The sequence below is a fragment of the Rhincodon typus genome, chromosome 9, assembly GCF_021869965.1.
Source record: "Rhincodon typus isolate 14 chromosome 9, sRhiTyp1.1, whole genome shotgun sequence".
NCBI classification, from domain to species: domain Eukaryota; kingdom Metazoa; phylum Chordata; class Chondrichthyes; order Orectolobiformes; family Rhincodontidae; genus Rhincodon; species Rhincodon typus.
This window is the reverse complement of record NC_063340.1, coordinates 73,638,061-73,657,536: the sequence shown is the minus strand read 5'-3', so window position 1 is coordinate 73,657,536 and position 19,476 is coordinate 73,638,061. Positions and strand designations below refer to the sequence as shown.

General features: G+C 41.1%; 1 protein-coding gene across 1 annotated transcript in view; it reads left to right on the top strand.

The window, feature by feature from the left end:
- The window catches only part of ryr2a (ryanodine receptor 2a (cardiac)), a 450,194-nt gene that overhangs the window by 302,873 nt on the left and 127,845 nt on the right, over positions 1-19,476 (top strand). The window contains exons 62-68 of the mRNA XM_048601350.1: positions 1,319-1,557; positions 5,399-5,480; positions 9,993-10,123; positions 14,440-14,760; positions 16,093-16,333; positions 18,854-18,941; positions 19,055-19,147. Coding sequence (XP_048457307.1) covers positions 1,319-1,557; positions 5,399-5,480; positions 9,993-10,123; positions 14,440-14,760; positions 16,093-16,333; positions 18,854-18,941; positions 19,055-19,147 — 1,195 coding nt within the window. The remainder of the gene's footprint in view (positions 1-1,318; positions 1,558-5,398; positions 5,481-9,992; positions 10,124-14,439; positions 14,761-16,092; positions 16,334-18,853; positions 18,942-19,054; positions 19,148-19,476) is intronic.

Below are 19,476 nucleotides of genomic sequence, written 5' to 3'. Positions count from 1 at the left end.
TCTTCAGAAACGTCAGCTTTCCTGCTCCTCTGATGCTGCTTGGCCTGCTGTGTTCATCCAGCTCTACACCTTGGCATGAGCTGTGATTTTGTTGGCTGAAAGATCTTTCCTGCCATAAGAGTCATAGAGCTGTACAGCACGGGAACAGACTCTTTGGTCTAACTTGTCCATGCCAACCAGATATTCAAAATTAATCCAGCCTCATTTGCCAGCATTTGGCCCATATCCCTCTAAACCCTTCCTATTCATATGCCCATCCAGATGCCTTTTAAATGGTGTCACTGTACCAGCCTCCACCACTTCCTCTGGCAGCTTATTCCATACATACATCACCCTCTGTGTGAGGAAGTTACATCTTAGTTCCCTTTTAAATCTTTCCCCTCTCACCTTAAACCTATACCGTCTAGTTTTGGACTCCCCCACTCTGGGGAAAGACCTTGTCTATTAACCTTATCCATGCCCCTCATGATTTTATAAACCTCTGTAAGGTCACGCCCCAACCTATTCAGCTTCTCCCAAATTGCTCAAACCATCCAACACTGGCAACATCCTTGTAAATCTTTTCTGAACCCTTTCAAGTTTCACTGCATCCTTTCAAAGCAGGGATACCAGAATTGCACACAGTATACCAGTAGTGGCCTAACCAATGTCCTGTATGGCTGTAACATGATCTGCCAATTCCTATACTCAGTGCACTGACCAATAAAGGCAAGCATACCAGATGCCTTCCTCACTGTCCTATCTACCTGCGACTCCACTGTCAACCTACACTCCAAGGTCCCTTTGTTCAACAACAATTCCAAGGACCTTGCCAGTTGGAAAACTGGTGGGGAATTGCCTCTCCCACCCCCTGTCAGTTCTGTGGGGTGGACTGATGTAATCGAATGCCCCTTAGGTATATAAGTAGCCACCGGAAAGTCTTCTTCACAGTTGAGGACCATAGTAATGGAAGATCCACCTGTTAAGTGCTGCAGGCCAGTCAGCTTCTCATCCCACCAGTGCCAGTGGGAGCCGTTGGTGTTGCTGGAATTTCATTAACTGAGGTACAGGACCATAGTGCGGCCCCAGACTGAAGCTGAGTGATGGCAGGATAAGGGTAGAGTGTTGGCGGCAAGTACAGATCGGGTGTCTTTCAGCACTGAAGGAACCCCCCAACTTCATCTCGTAGTTCTCAGATATGAATGTGCGATCTTACAGGTATTACATGGAGTGTTCTTGTTAATGTAGAGGCAGATGATGTTTTATAGTCACTCATTAAAGCTCAGCATGATTTGACTACCTGTTAAACCCCTCTAAGTGATTATGTTGTTGTCCACAGAACGGTGATGAAGACTGGCCTGGAGTCTGTTAAGTTGGCTCTACGAGCCTTTTTTGAAAATGCGGCAGAAGATTTGGAAAAGACCATAGAGAACCTTAAACTTGGTCAATTCACTCACACCAGGACACAGCCAAAGGGAGTGACCCAGATCATCAATTACACTACAGTGGCACTGCTACCAGTCTTGTCATCATTGTTTGAACACATTGGACAGCACCAGTTTGGAGAAGATCTGATCTGTACGCTTCTATTCTTTATTATATTTTAGTAACCCTATGATAGATCTAATCTAACAGATATAGCCATGGCTTTTTTGTTTTGGAATTTTAATTGTGCATTATCAAACAATAAGCTTACAATAATTCAACTATCCTTCAGTGTAGATGCTGTCAGAATATGTTACACTGTGGCATGGGGTTGTATTTTATGCCCATTGATGACCCGCATAAAACCTTACAGAAGATAGGAGAGACATTGGATGACTCCTTCGCCCATTGAGGCCCTTAAGTGGCCAATTAATGATGACCTAGTGTCAGATAAATTGGGGAGGGAGATATTCTCCTTTGCAAGTGCCCTTTGCCTGTCAAGGCTCAACCTCTTCCCCTTCCAGATCATCCCACCTTTAATCCACCCCAGCTCCTTGAACTCAGTCCACTATAACCCCTTCATCTCCTTTGCTGACTCTCCTAACCCTGGACTTAGCTCAATTCCTCAGCCTTATGGGATTGCTGAAATAGCACGAGCTGTAGCCACCACTCCTGGATGGTGCTGCAGGGACTGCTGAGTTTGGCTGGAAACTCTCTAACCTAGAAAGAGGCAGATGCCTTACCTTAAAGTAATTAATGCTGCCCCAATGTTCATTTGACATGGGACAACCATTGGAATTGTAGGCAGGTCACTTTCTCCTGATCTTTTAGCCACAAGTTGATTGGTTGACGGGAGCCAGGATGGTCTGCTGACAAGGTCAAGGATACTGCTGAACTCCGAGCATCCTGAGAGGGGAGGATGTAAAACCGGAGGATTTGGTCCCCAAAAGAAGTATTGTGAACCATAAGGAAGATAATGTAGGACTTGAAAAGGCCACACAACAGGTTAGCAAAATGGGTGGAAAAATGGCAGATGAAATTTTAGTAGAGAGGCATGAAGTGATTTTTTTTTGGTTGGACGAGGCAGACAATAAAGGGCATGCAGGAAGTGAGGGATCTGTACATAATCTATTGCAGGTGACAGGACAGTTTGAGAAAATGGTTAATAAAACATATTGCATCATGGTTTTATCAATAGGACCATACAGCACCAAAGCAAGGATGTTATGTAAAACTCCGGCTCATCCTCAACTGGAGTAGTTTGTCTAGCTCTGGAAACTACAGCTTAGGAAGGATGTGAAGGCAGCAAAATGGTTCGGATAAAATTCACACGAATGGTTCCAGTGAACCAAAACTTTGGTTACATGCAGATTGGAGAAATTGAAGTTGTTTCCTTGGAAGTTAAGAAGAGACTTGATTGGGGTATTCATTATCATGAGGGATCTGGACGGGGAGGATGAGGAAAGCTGTTCATATTGATGGCTGTAACAAGAACCAGTGAGCAAACATTTAAGTTGATCAACAATAGAAGCAATGGTGACTTGAGGAAAAACTTCTTTACACAATTAGTGGTTGGGATCTAGAATGCACTGCCTGAGAATGTGGTGGAGGCAGGGGTGAATTAAATTATTCAAGAAGGTCTAAGATCACTATATGAAAAAGCAAAAAATTGCAGGGCTATAGGAAAAATGATAGTGGCGCTGGATGAATTACGCTTTCAGAGAACCAGTACAGACATGACAGACTGAATGGCCTCCTTCTGTGCTGTAACCATTCTATGGCTATAGTCCTGAAGAGAATACTCCTTTAAATCACACTTTAATTGTAAGGTTTTAAAATATAGGATTCTTGTTAGCTGAGGACTTTATATTCAGACTACATGAGAACACGTGCTTAACTGAAAATGTTTAACAAGAGGATATGAGCATTTCTTGTTTCCTTCAGCATATCACTAATAAATGTTGTGTATCGCTGTCTATGCAGGGATATTTAAAATCTGCAAAACACACAAGGCAATAACTCAGTGTTAGAGATTGATCAGTTGCTAGCATGGACTCCAACTTCACATTTTCTTGTCGATTGATCTAACTAGCTGCAACAGCTCAATTCGATATGTAAGTTCACGTCTCATCATTCAGATTGACCTGGCTATCTCCCCTATCTACAGAATGGTAGTGGACAAACAGTCTTGCCCTTTGAATGAACTCTTCTGTTTCCGAGATTAATCTGTCCACGCTCTGCTATCCAGTTCAATAAACACAGTCACTTATTTTTCTTGGAATGACAGCAAGTAATTAATCCAACCATATAAATGACAGTGAGCAACCAAATGCCTGATGTGACAAAAACAACAGTACTTGGGATGCTGTCCCCCAACCCCCCAATCCCCCCTCCCAACAAAAAGAAAGAATGGAGTGAATTATAAATCTGACAACTGCTTGGTTTGCACTGTAAAGGGATTATTATAAGAGAGGCAACTAGCCAAAGCCCTACAAGGCACTGGTTATCCTGTTAGGATTATTGCTGGCTGTATATGGTGCAAAATTGCAAATGGTCCATAAAGAGCCACTTTCAAAATTGAGAAGTTCCCAGCCTGATTCAAGTAATCCTGGAAAGACAAAGTATCTAAAAAAACGTTTAAGCACCTAAACAAGTCACTTCACGCTACTATTATGCAGTGGCTATGCCAGTGGTATTTTCCAATAATAATATGCTGCTATAAGTCCCAAAAGAATGCCTATCAGACAATTGGGTAAACTCGTGTGGATTTCACTACCAGTGCAATGCCAGCTATGTAAGCTCAATGATTTATTAATCAAATCAAATCAAACAAAGTGTTCCTACATATCACATTCAACCAGCTTCTGCATTTGTTTTATTCATTCATGGGATGAGGGTGTCGCTGGCTAGGCAGCATTTATTGCTCATCCTAATTACCCAGAGGGCAGTTAAGAGTCAACCACATTGCTGTGGGTCTGGAGTCACATGTAGGCCAGACCAGGTAAGGATGGCAGTTTCCTTCCCTAAAGGACATTTGCAGAACTGGAAACAAAATGTCTGTTGTTGGATTTGATTTCAACAATAGGTAGAACTTACTGAACCTCCTAAGCTCATAACACGGTTCATGTATCCTTTCGAGAAGTGACATAGCTTCATACAAAGGGGCTTGTCCTCTGCAGACAAAAGGAATATGTTCAAAGCTTGTACCTTTCTGAATTACCCAGGAAGCCTATATTTCCTTTCTTGCTGCCTTATCCAATCAGAGTCGACTCACTCAGCCTTCTCTCTTGTATTATAAATTGTTAGGATCATTTGAAATTTGGTATTCCTGCTTCTGTCCTGATCACTGCAAAATAAAAAAAAAAGACTTTGGTAACACTTTCAACAATATTCAAGTTCTTTAGTACCAAGTGACTTCATAAAGGCATTGGCTAGTGCAGTGTTGATCTTAGAGAGAACATGACAAATTGTCAACAGTATGTAAAATTAAACATAATATTAAACAATTCTTCAACATTGTTTCATTGCAGTCAGTTGTTACTGGTCACTTTAAATCGTGTGTTCAATATAAAGATCATTTTCTAGAACATATTACTTTTGAGACAAAGCTCAAGGCTCAAAGAAATGAGGTGCTAATGTAAAAATCATGCTTTCTCATAATTGATTTCTACTGTGTAAATTTGGTGATGCCAGCAAAGCAGATTTTGTTGGATAGGTATATTCAGATTCTGTTTTCTAGTGTGGATTGCTACAGTTTTAACTCATTTACTAGCGAAATGTAATACAATGGAAGTATTTTCAATACAAGCTATGACCAAGGTCTGGACTCAGTTAAACAGCATCGTTGTGTTAACAGCACAAAGCACTCCCAACATCAAGGACATCAGTGACAAATTGTGATTTCTTGAGTGTGCATGGAAGGAAGATATTTTCTAATTTCTAATAGTATGAAACTGAGAATTAATGTTGTGCTGGTGGCACTCTTCTTTTTCAGTGGATGACGTACAAGTTTCTGGTTACAGAATATTAAGCAGCTTATATGCATTGGGTACAGGGAAAAGCATATATGTAGAAAGGTAAGGAAATAACTAGTGAAAATATTTTAAAGTAGAAAGCTTGCTTCAAAGCTTCTAAGAATGACTTTCATTGTGATATCATATATCATGATAACTTGTGCACAATCAGTAACATTCTCAATGTTTCTTCCCCGAAGGTATAACCTGCAATACTCCAAATTACAGCTTTATGTAGTTTTAATTAATGAGCTTTTCCTGTTCATCAATGCCATTAATTGAAATTGGATTGGTTAGCATCCATCCATCTTGGGAGATAATGAATTGCATCCAGGATGCATCTCATTTCTGTATGGAAGATGGTTTGTTGTGGCGATAGAGATTGATTTGTGAGTGACAGTCCATTATATACAGACGAATGGTTTTGGCCTGGGTTGACTGAATTTTGTTTTCCTTCTGGTGGATGCTATTTCCTGCTGTAGGATAATTTGTCTTGACCTCTGCTTTCTCTATGCCCTATCTGACTGTTTGTCTCTAGCATTCTGGTCAGTAGCACGTCCCATGCATTGATTCTAATCTTAGCAATTTGGTGTCTTGTCACTTGTGGACATCCTAATTTCACAGACGTTGGCAACTTGTTGGCTTTATGCTGATAGCAAGCTCATCACAGAGTGGGTCTTTGGGGATGTAGCCATCATCTGGTTAGCTCACATAAGTCAGCCAACAGCAGCTGTCTGGCTTATTTTGTCCCATGCTTCTGTTGTACAGTTTTGGCAACTTAAATGGCACAGTAGTAAGGAATGTCACAAAAGAATACTTCACTACCTTAAATAGTATCAAATTGTAAAAACAAAATACAATGTGACAAAGATTAGTGGTATGCCAGAAGATTGGTAAAGTTTTAAAACCCAACCAAAGATGACAGAAATAAGGGAGAAAATAACCTATGGGTAAACTAGCAAGTAATACCAAAATGTACAGCAAGAGCCTCTTTAAATATATCATTTGGAAAAGGAAGGGCAAAGTGTTCATCGGCCCCTTTGAAAACGAGGCTGGGGAAATAATAATGGGAAACTAGGAAATGAAGGAGGAGCTGAACAAATACTTGCAATCATTCTTCACGGTAGAGGATGCTTAGTAGCATTCAAATAATACTAAATTATTAAGGGCTAAATCAGGTGTGTAAATAAATACATTAACTATCAGGAGAAAAAAAATCTATTAAGGAATCTGTTGGGGCTAAAGGCCGATAGGCCCCCTGGACCTGATCAGATGCATCTTAGGATATGAAAGAGAGTAGTTAGAGATATAGTGAATGCAGTTCATAGAATCCCTACGGTGTGGAAGCAGGCCATTTGGCCCCTCAAGTCCACACCAACCCTCTGCAAGAGCATTCCACCCAGACCCACCCCCTACCCTATCTCTGCATTTCCCACCCGAGACACAATGGGTCATTTAGCATGGCCAATCCACCTAACCTGCACATGTTTTGGACTGTGGGAGGAAACCAGAGCACCCAGAGGAAACCCACGCAAGGCAAGGGGAGAATGTGCAAACTCTACTTAGACAGTCGCCCAAGGCAGAAAACAAACTGGAGTCCCTGGTACTTTGAGGCAACAGTGCTAACCACTGAGCCACCATGCCACCCTTACTGAGCCACTGTGCTGCCCTTTGAAGTTTTAGTAATCTTCCATGAATCTTTATATTCTGGAAAAGTCCCAGAGATTTCAAAACTGCCAATGTAATACCTTCATTCAAAAAGGGAGGGAAACCTAAAAAAGGTCAGTATATGGCTGCTTTCTTAACCTCTGTCATTGGGAAACTTTTAGAGTCTATTATAAAGGATGTAATATCAGAACATTTTAGAAACAATATAACCAGGGCAGAGTCAGCGTGGCTTTATGAAAGGGAAATCATGCCCAGCACATTTATTAGAATCCTTTAAGGGGTTAACAAGCAGAATAGATAAAAGAGAACCAGTAGATGTAATATGTTTGGATTCCCAAAAGGCATTCAATAATCTACTACACATAAGACTACTTCATAAGATAAGGGCCCATGGTGCTGGGCGTCATATATTAGCATGGACTAAAGAATGGCTAACTAATAGAAGCTGGGATGGGCAGGGAGAGTTTTTAGGATGGCAGTAATAACTAATGCAGTGTCACATGGATCAGTGCAGCACCCACAATTATTTACAATATATATTAATGACTTAGATGGCCGAAGTAAATGTACTCTAAACAAGTTTGTGATGGCACCAAAGGAGGAAGCAAGTTATCAATAAGAGAGTCAATGATTATGGGGAAAAGGCTGGAAAATGGAATTGACGGGTGTTAGATGAGTCATGGTCTCTTTGAATGGTGAAGCACTCAACTGTTGGAATAGCCTACTTCTGCACCTGCATCTTATAGCCATATTAAATATGGAAAGGAAGTGCCCTCTGACACCTGGAACTGTGCATGCACATGAATCTAAAAACATGCCTGTGCATAATTTCAGACGCAGTATGTCACCTTATAAAATTGACTTCTGATGTCAAATATAAAGTCTGCACTGCATGGAGAAGAAAGGTTTCTGTGGGGTGAGAATGCAGGGGGCGTGAGGATGGGGCAAAGGTGGGGACGCAGGGTGTGAGGAAGTGGGTAGGGGGAGTGAGGACATGGGAGCTGGGAGGCCACTTCTTCCTCTCTTCCCTCACTTCCTCTCTTCATCTCTCCCTCTGTCCCAACCCCTATTCCCATTCTTCCTCTATCCCCCCCATCCTCCTCTTTCCCTGTCTTCCCCATACCCCTCCCAGGTCCTTGGCTGTCTCATGGGCTGCGTCTCTCCAAATCCATTTAAATTCCTGGATTTAAGTGACACATAGCGAGCATGCGCTGTTGTCCGCCAATGCAGCCTATGTAAATGATGTCAACAAAACAGAGTTATGTTCTGTAAAACAAAAACATATTTTTTTTTCCATTTACATAATGCTTTTCAGGACCACTGGACATCTCAAACACTTTACAGTGTAGTCACTGCTGTAATGTTGTAAACAACACTTTTCACTGTATTTGTAATAAATGCACGTGACAATATATTAAATTAAATCAAATCGTAATGTAGGAACTGCAGAGTCAATTTGTGCATTGCAAGCTACCATAATCAACAAATGATAATGATCTGGTAATCACTTATTTTATGATATTGATTAAGGGATAAAAATTGGCCTGGATACCAGGGACAACTGTTCTGTTTTCCTTCAAAATAGTGTCGTTCAATTTTTTGCATCCACTTCAGCTGACAGATGGTGCCTGGAAGATCATGTTGATCAGTGTAGCCACTTCCTCGGTACCATATTGGCATCTCAGCTTTGATTTTCGTACTGAAGACATGAGGTGGAAATTGAACTCAGAACTTTGTGACTTGGAGGCAAGACATATGGCAGCTTTCATGATCTCAGGAAGTCCCATAGTAGTTTAGAGAAAATTAATTTCTGCTGTAGTGTAAAGGTAAAATCACTATAGTCTTCACTTTCATTAGACAACCACTTAACCTCAGGGGTATTGTGTGAAGTAACTGCACAGAGACCAGGTCCCGTCACCCTTTATTTCTGAGTGCACAGTACACTGGGTGTGGCCAGCCAGCTCAGAGCCATCTCCTTGTTATATTGGTCAGCCAAGGCTTTCCTAATTGGCCCAGGTAGACAACCCCAATCAAGAGCCTTGAAATTAATGAGGTCTACCTGGTCCCAATCACTAAATTATGCCTCACGTGAGTAAGAGGTTGAGAAGGAGAGTCCTTCATCATAACCTCAGCTGTTGTGAGAATTGAACCCACACCTTTGGTGTCGTTGTGCATCACAGACCCGCTGTCCTACCAACTGAGCCAACTGACCCACTGTTGCAGGCACAACAGCAGTCAATTGGTTCACAATAAATGTCTTTTGAGATGCCCAGGGAATCATCGCTTTTAAAATATAAAATTTCCAAAAGTTAATCTGAACTTCCAAGTGAACAGTCCAGAGATCCTGCTGTAAAACAAATTGCATGTTTTTTTTAAGAGATATTTCAACTTCTCTGGCCTTTGCTATTTCAACATATCAATTGTTTCACCTGAATTATCAGTCCTTAATAAAACCCACTTTGTTCACATGGCAGTCATCAAATTCTTTAAAAAAAAGTTAATTACTTGTTTCTCAAAATGTGATAGGATGCAGTCTGAATGTAACCGTTTCCCTTTTGTAATTGCCTCCTTAATTTGATTTAGTTCACGTGACTGTGAGAAGGTAATGCTTTCAATGACTACTAATTGCATTTATTGTATTAGAATGCTCCAAGACTCTTCACAGGAGAGTTGACAGAACAAATTCACCAAATCAAAGAAAGTAGGATAGGTGACCAAAAACTTTGTAGATAAGATAATATTCACAGAACATCTTGAAGGAGCAGAGAGAGACAAACAGGTGAAAAGACTTGAAAATTACAGAGTTTGGGGCCTAATCCAATCAATATCCAAGCTGCAGGCCAAGGGTGCTGTTTCTTTAGGCTCCTTTGTTAATTTTATTTCGGTTTGTGTAATTTTTCATTACAGGCAGCGACCAGCATTAGGGGAATGTCTGGCAGCATTGGCTGGAGCCTTTCCAGTTGCATTCCTAGAAACTGACTCGAATAAACACAATCCATTCTCGAGCTACAACACGAAGACACCGAAAGATCGAGCAGGTACATTAACCTCCTGTGCAATGAATGTTTTGACCATTTATTCATTTGATGTAATGCATACTTTAAAGACCAACAAATGTATTGATGTTATGCTTCAAAGTTCCACCATATTGCGCCATGTGATGATAGCACACGGGTGTGGACTGAAAAGGTAAAAGATGCCCTAGTCTTAACAGATCATAGTGCTGCTCTCTTTTATTAGAGAGAGATAACCTGAGGGTCCCTGATAACCTGTGGTTTAATCTGAGGATCACCATCTTTGGGTAAAGGGAAAGGTTGAGAAGGAGTTTTTGATGATAGCCTCAGCTGATTGCAGGAATTGAGCCCATGCTGTTGACATTATTGTGTACTGCAAACCAGTTGTCTAGCCAACTGAGCTAACATTGTCAGCCCTCACCTGTCCTGTTCTCATCATGAGTTAAAACTGGAGCTTTAGGATAGAATTTTTAAAATTCATTCAGAGGACTGTCTTCAGTGACTGGACAAGTTTATTGTCCATTTCTAATTATGCTTGAGAATTTGATAGTGAATTGCTTGCATGAGTTGCTGCAGTGCAGTTGATGTAGGTACACCCAAAATGCTTCAGGGATGGGGTTCCGGTATTTTGACCCAGCGACAGGTTAGGATTGCGACTGATCTGGTGAGGAACCTGTAGGTGGTGGTGTTGTTTCCACTGTATCTGCTGCCCTTGACATTCTCGATGTTAGTGGTCACGAGTTTGGAAGTTCTGTCTCCGGTGTTCTGGTGAATTTCTGCAGCGCATCTTGTAAATGGTACACACAGCTGCTACTGAGCTTCAGTAATGAAGGGAATGAATGTTTATGGCTGTGGTGCCTATCAAGTGAGCTGCCTTGTCCTGGATATTGTTGAGCTTCTCTTGCATGTTGTTGGATCTGCACTCATTCAGACAAATGGAGAGTATTCCACCATACTCCTAACCTGTGTCTTGTAGATGGTGGACAGGCTTTGGGGAGTCAGGAGGTGTGCTACAGGACTCTTATTCTCTGACCTACTTTTGCAGGCACTGCATTTATATGGTTAGTCTGGTTCATTCCAGTAAGACCATAAGATATAGAAGCAGAATTAGACCATTTGGCTCATCAAGCCTGATCCACCATCCAATCATGGCTGATATGTTTCTCAACCCCATTTTCCTGCTTTCTCCCTCCAACCTTTTATCCCCTTACTGATCAAGAACCTGTGTATATCTGTCTTAAATACACTCAGTGACTTGTCCTCCACAGCCTTCTGTGGCAGTGAGTTCCACAGATTCACCACAAGATTTGGCACAAGAACTTCCTCTTCATCTCAGTTCTAAACGGTCATGCCTTCACTCTGAGGCTGTGTCTGTGTAAGTTTTAATGCGATCCCCTCTCATACTTCTAAACTTTATCGAGTACAGACCCACAGTCCTCAACCGTTCCTTATATGACAAACCCTTCATCTGTAGGATCATTCTTGTAAACTTGATCTGGATTCTCTCCAATGCCAGCACATCCTTCCTTAGATACAGGACCCAAAACAGCTCACAATATTCCAAATGCAGTCTGACCATAGCCTTGTACAGCCTCAGCAGTACAGCCCTTCTTTTGAAGTCCAGCACTGTCAAAATGAATGCTAACTTTGCATTACCTTCCCAACGGCCAACTAAACCTGCATGTTAACTTTAAGAGAATTCTGAACTAGGTCTCGTAAGTTCCTTTGTGCTTCAGATTCAAAAACCTTTCCTTATGTAGAAAATAGTCTGTGCCTCTAGTCTTCCTACCAAAGTGCAAGCCTCACACTTTCCCACATTGAGCAACAAAATGGCAGATGGAATACAATCTATTCACCAGTTCTAGTCATCTCCTATCCCTTCAGCAGCCTCCCCACTTCCTCAATGCTTCCTGTCCCTCCACCTATCTTGGTGTTATCTGCAGACTTAGCAACAATGCCCTCAATTCCTTTGTCCAGTTTGTTAATGTATAATGTGAACAGTTGTGGTCCCAACACTGACTCCTGCCGAACTCCACTCGTCACCAGCCGCCAACCTGAAAAAGACCCCTTTGATCCCACTGTCTGCCTTCTGCCAATTAGCTAATCCTCTATCCATGCCATACCTTATCCCTAACACCATGGGCTCTTGTCTTTTTCAGCAGCCTCCTGTATGGCACCTTGTCAGAAGCCTTCTGGGAAACCAAGCAGGTCAAGTCCACTGACTCTCGTCTATCTAACTTGCTTGTTACCTCCTCAAAGAAGTCTAACAGCATGATCTTCCTTTGTTGAAAGTCTGCTGACTCAGCCCTATTCCATCATGCACTTCCAAGTATTCTGCAGTCTTTTCCTTGATAATTGACTCTAAAATCTTGCCAATGACTGAGGTCTGCCTCCCTCCCTTCTTAAACGGGGGCATTATTTTAGTCATTTTCCAGACCTCTGGGACGCTCCCTGACTCCAGTGATTCCTGAAAGATCACCAGCAATGCCTTTGCAATCTCCTCAGCTATTTCCTTCAGAACTCTGGAGTATAATCCATCAATCTGGGTGATTTATCCATCTTCAGACCTTTCAGCTCTCGCAAAACCTTCTCTTCAGTGATGGTCTCTACACTCACCTCTGTCCCCTTACTCTGTTGAAGTTTTGGTGTGCTACTGATGTCTTCCACTGGAAGACTGATGCAAAGTCCCTATTCAGTTCCACCGCCATTTCTTTGATCCCCATTACCGTTTCTCCAGCCTTATTTTCCAGCAGTGCAATGACCATTCTTAGCTTTATAAATCTAAAATAAAACCTCTTGCTATCTTCTTTTATACAACTGGCTAGCTTACATTCATATTTCATCTTCTCCCCCAACAGTGCTTTTATTAGTTTTTCTCTGCTTACTTTTAAAGGCTTTACAATCCTCTGGCTTCACACTAATCTTCACCACATTGCGTGCTTTTTCTTTAACCTCCCTGCTGTCCCTGATTTCTCTTGTCAGGAATGTATGCCTGATTGTCCCCTTCGTATGTTTCTTCTTCCTTGGGATGAATTTCTGCTGTGCGTTCTGAATTACCCCAGAAACTCCTGCTATTGCTGCTCCACCATTTTCCCTCTAGCATCCCCTTCCAATCCACTCCAACCACCTTCTCCCTCATGTCTTTGTAGTCACCTTTACTCAATTGTAATACTGTTACATCTGATTCTGCAGGGTGAATTCAGTGATATTGTAGTCACTGTCCCCTAGGGGCTCCTTCACGTTAAGCTCCCTAATCAAGTCTGCCTCACTACATGTTACCAAATCCAGAATTGTTTATTCCCTAATGGGCTCTAACAGAAGTTGCTCCGAAAAAAATCTCATAGACATTCCACAAATTCCTTTTTTTGAGATCAGCTACCAACCTGATTTTCCCAGTCCACATGCATATTGAAGTCCCCGATGATTATTGAAATAGTGTATTTCTTACCTTTTCTGTCTCCTGATTTATTTTCTGCCCCACATCCTAACTACTGCCAATAGGCCTATACATAACTCTCATTAGGGCCTTTCCTTTTTGCATTTCCTCAACTCTACCCACACAGATTCTACACCTTCTGAGCCTACATTGTTTCTTGCTATTAATTTAGTTTCATTCGTTACTAACAAGGCGATCTTGCCCCCTCTACCATCTGCCTTTCCTTTCAAAAGGATGTCTATCCTTGAATATTTAGTTTCCCAGCCCCGATCCTCTTGCAGCCACATCTCTGTGATGCCCACAACATCATACCCAGCAATTTTGATTGGCACTACAAGTTCACTTACCTTGTTTCGTATACTGCGCACATTTAAGCACAACACTCTCAGTCCTGTGTTGACGCCCCTCTCTTTTTATACTTGTCCCCTTATCTGCTGTACCTGATGTTAGATTCCTGACCCTTTCCATACTCTCTGTCCTATTACTTGTTCTGGAAAGGTCAATAACCTCTCCTGAGCTCTCCTCCCTTTTAACTTTTTCCATAATTTTCCATGCAACTGAACCCACCCCCCTACTTTGGACACTGGTAACTCCAGGATTTTGATAATGTGGGATTCAGTGATGTTAGTGCTGTTGAATATCAAGGGGTGATGATTAGATTGTTAGATATGAAATTATGTAGAGTGGGTCAAAAAGTTGTTGATCACTTTTGGAATATATGGATAGTGTCTTAATAAGAAAATGAAAAAAATACACCATAAACCAAAAACAAAACCTTCAAATGATACATCAGGGGTTCTTATTCAAACATTTGCCCTTGGAGTAGTTAATTTAAAATACAAAATATTATTCTTTGGGGACTGCCAATGATCTTCATCCTCTTAAAGTTGCTCTTTTGCCTTAGCTTTGAAGTTACCGGCCAAAGTGGAAGATATGTGCCCCAATATTCCTTCTCTGGAAAGACTACTGGATGAGATCATGGAGCTGACAGAATCTGGGATACGCTACACTCAGATGCCCCATGTGATGGAAGTCATTTTACCCATGTTGTGCAGCTACATGTCCCATTGGTGGGAACATGGGCCAGAGAATAACCCTGAGAAGGCAGAGCAGTGTTGCACTGCTCTCACCTCCGAACACATGAACACCCTTCTGGGCAACATTCTGAAGATAATATCTAACAACTTGGGCATCGATGAAGGAGCCTGGATGAAAAGATTAGCAGGTACTGCTGTTTATGACCAGTATGTTTCATGAAGCTGAAATATTATCAGACTGATTATGCAAATCAGGATATTGTCAAAGCAGTTCTCAAGATATTTTTTGGGGACACTTAATAAATAGAAGGAAAATCCTGGAGAGTAGGCCCATAATTTTCTAATCAGCACATCCCAGTGGTACATGGGACATTTGGGGCCACACATTTCAAGATTCAACCATTTAAATAAAAAGATGTCTCATTTAAAGAGCATTTGTTCCTTAGTTTCTTAGAGTGGATTTTTTCTGCATGATAAAAACTTGAAGTTGTTCAAAGAACCTTCACTTATAATAATGCAATTTTTTTTACTCCACTAGTCAGAAATAAAATTGATACTTGGACTGTGACATCTAATTAATTGTGATTATCTGCTGTTCAGAATTTACCATTCCTACTGTTTACTTGAAGACATTAGTTACAAGAATTGCCAGGTTTTCTGTAAGGAAAATATTCCTTTTGATTGATGAAACTATTAAGAGTTTGTGAAGTAAGCCAAGAATGCAAAAAGTATGACTTCAAAAGAGCCTTCATTCGACACACCACTATTCCATGGAGAAAGGAAGGTTTTCCATCAGCTCCCATTTCACTTGTTATTTGTAGCCAGCCTGTCCATTTTGCTACATGATGGTATTGTAAAGTTGTATAGAATTGTAAAGTGAAATAATTAAGTGTTGCGTTATAATCAACAGTTTTACTACTAGCATGCAAGATATTAAAAAGAAAGTCTGATTTCAATTACAGTTTACATGTATTTGTTCTCTGGATGGTTACAGGATAATGGAGAAGGAAGCCATTCAGCTCATTTTGTCTGTGCCAACTCTTTGGTAGAGTTACCTGATTTCTCCCACTACCCTGCACTTAAGCTGTGCAAATGTTTTCTCTTCCAGCGTTTATCCAGTTTCCTTTTGAAAAGTGTGCCTTCTTCCACCAATCCTGTCAAGTGACAGGGTTCAGGGGTGGCACGGTAGCTCAGTGGTTAGCATTGCTGCCTCACAGTGATAGGGATCCAGGTGCAATTCCAGCCTCAGGTTACTGTCTCTGTGACTCTCCCTGTGTCTGTGTGGGCTTCCTCCCACAGTCCAAAGATGTGTAGGTTTGGGGGATTGGCCATGCTAAATTGCCGATAACATCCAGCGATGTGTTGGGTGGATTAACCATGGGAAATATAGGATTTTAGAGGAGGGGAGTCTGAGTCAGATGCTCTTCAAAGGGTTGGTATGGGCTGAATGGCCTGCTTCCACACTGTAGGCATTCTCTGATTCTATGAAATGCTGAAACCTGATATTTTACTTCTACCAGTGTTCTCACAGCCAATTATCAGCAAAGTGAAACCACAGCTCCTTAAAACACACTTCCTGCCTCTGATGGAGAAGCTGAAAAAGAAAGTGGCCACCGTGGTGATGGAAGAGGAACACCTTAAATCAGAGGGCAGAGGAGACATGTCTGAGGCTGAGCTGCTAATTCTGGATGAATTTACTGTGCTCACCCGAGATCTTTATGCTTTCTACCCACTACTGATCAGATTTGTGGATTATAACCGGTAATATACTTTTAGCATTTTATTTCACTGTAATTTTGAGTGAATGTGCAAAAACTTGACAGATAGAGGTTAATGTAGGAAAGTGTGATGTCACGCAGTTAGGTCAGAAGAATGTACTCCTGGCTATCACCCCATACAATTTTAAAAAATGAAGTCATTAGCATATCATATATGAAAACCTCCTGCATTGAATCTGATACTGCGGAATTGAGGGATATGGCGCAGTTTACTAATGCTGTACTCTTTACTACTGTAACTATCTTAGGCCAGATGCTAGGAAGAAATGAACTATTAAGAATAATATATTCAATATATTGTTACGATGCCAACAGCACAGGTTCAATTCCTGTACTGTCTTTATGAAGGACCCAACTTCTCAACCTTGCCCCACCCCTGAGGTCAGGTGATGCTCAGGTTAGATTCACTCCCGGTTGTCTCCTTTTCTGTATTGAAAGAGCAGCCTGTCATCCTGTAGAATATGACAGCTTCCATATTTTTGTGTGTAGTCAAAGCATGAACTGTTAAACTCATTTTAATTCTGTGCTACTTACAGGACATATGTCTGCTGTCTTGGTACTGCTTACCACAAATACAGTTTCCCCTGGGAATGTTGTAAATGTTTTTTTCTCTTTGCTCATGAGCTGTGAACATGGTTGGCAAGGCCAAGATTTATTGCTCGCCCCGATTACCCTCCATCCTCATTGTAGCTGTGCTCTTGATGTAAAGTCAGCCTGGTAGATGTTCTGCCACCATCTACCTTTCTGGTAGTGGTGTACAATGTCTTTTTTGGTCTAGTGTGGTAATGGAAAACCACTTAGTTTTTCACTGCTCTGAAGTGTGTTGATTCTCACCACAGCTCATAATGGTGTAAGATCAAGCTAAGTTTCCTGCCATCATCTGCTTTCCTGGACGGGATCTGCAGGGCTTGCTTAACCTTTTGATAAATTTCCCTTTTGATAAAGGGAAAGCACTCAGCAGTCTTTCAAGGAAAGACCCTGGTCTTAAACAATATGTAGTTGATTTGATGGCAGTAAATACATATAAGTTACATTGGTATGATAGACATTGTAACTAAGACTATGAGGGAGATCCCATTGATTGGTCTTCCTCTAAGAAAATTGTTATTCCCTTTTCCAACTCCATCTGACATCATCATATTGTGTGGTGCTTAGTGAACTCATCAGCATTAATCCTTTTAGACCCTTACAATCCTGTGCAACAATAACATTGTTAGACATGCAATGAAAGTGCCTTTTACCTATCTTGCTGTACCTCAGGTAATGTTATAGCAGTGGAGCAGGAGTTGCCTTGAGGAATTTCTGGCATATATTGAATACCGCCAAAGGAAAGGGGCAGGAGCTTTAATGGAGATCTAAGTTTTTTGTTTCAAATCACCCAGGGGGTAGTGAGAAGTTGGAACTCATTGCCTGTAAGAATGGTGGAGAGAGAAATCCTCGTATCATTTAAGAAGTATTTAGATGTGCATTTGCAATGCCAAGGCATATAAGGCTATGGACCAAGTGCTGGAAAATGGTTTTTTCAGAGCCTTTTTCTGTGCTGTAGATCTCTATAACTCTATGACGGTATTTTCGATGTGGTGTTTTAACCAATTATCAGTTAATGAAATGACTAGTCTTAAATTTGAACACAATAGTGCTAATTTATTGACTGGTCATTCCTGGTGAATGGCAGTGCTCATTAATATTAAGTTATATCCCTTTTACTGCAACAAGCTACCAAAGCTGCTAATTTTTTGACTGGTCACTCAGCAGGCAGCAACAATCCAGCAGATCCAGAGTTCTTGACTTTCCACAAATGAACATTAATTAATGCATAATATGGAGTTTTTCAAATGAACTATCCCAACAAACTTAGGAAAGCTAGTTGCATAATGGTCTTCATAGTGAAAGGATTTAAGTACAGGAGCGGGGATGTTTTGCTGCAGTTATACAGGGTATTAATGAGGCCATGCCTTGAGTATTGTCTGCAGTTTTGGTCTCCTAGTTTGAGGAGGGACCTTGATCCCTGGGATGGCAGGACTGACGTATGAAGATCGAGTGGACTTGTACTCACTGGAATTTAGAAGAATGAGTGGAAATCTCACGGAAACATACAACATCTTGATGAGACTGGACAGGCTAGATGTGGGAAGAATGTTCCCGATGTTGGGGAAGTCCAGAATTAGGGGTCACAGTCTAAGAGTAAAGGTATAAGCCATTTAGGACTGAGATGAGGAAGAATTTCTTCACTCAGGAAGCTGTTGGAGCCAGTTCGCTAGATATATTCAAGAGAGAGCTGGACATGGCGGTTGCAGCTAAAGGGATCAAGGGGTGTGGAGAAAAAGCAGGAATGAGATACTGAAATTGCGTGATCAGCTGCGATCATATTGAATGATGGTGCAAGCTCGACAGGCTGAATGGCCTATTCCTGCACCTATGTCCTATGTTTCTATACAGAAGAGTTGAAATCAACTGTAGCTTTAAAACATACCTACAAAATGTCTTTTTGTTTCTTTTTCAGCGCAAAATGGCTCAAAGAACCAAATCCTGAAGCAGAGGAGCTTTTCCGCATGGTAGCCGAAGTATTTATCTACTGGGCAAAATCTCACGTGAGCTCAATATGCAATTATGAGATCAATCTTTTAGGATCTTCCATAAAACAATAATTTGTGCGCTTATAATACTTAATCAGTCTCGCTTACTGTCAATACTTATTTTTCAGAATTTTAAAAGAGAAGAACAGAACTTCGTGATTCAGAATGAAATCAACAACATGTCTTTCCTCATTACTGATACAAAGTCCAAGATGTCAAAGGTTCCAAATTTGCCATTTCGTTTGTGCTTCTGTTACACTTTTATATGGAACTTCTGCTATTTGCAGCTGAAGTTGCCTTGAATTTAAAGTTACAGTAATAAATACTTTTTTAAAGTATTAATTGTTCATGTATCAATTAGAGATTAATTCAGCTGAGCAGTTTTAATGACTTCACAGTGGCTAATAAAGAAGCTTTGAGATGATCAATAGATATTAAGATTGTCCTCTTCATTATCGTACTTCATTTTCATCTTGGTGAATCAGTTGCTTATTGTAACCATTGAGTACATTGTTCTGGGCTCAAATCCAATGCAACAAAACAGATTGGA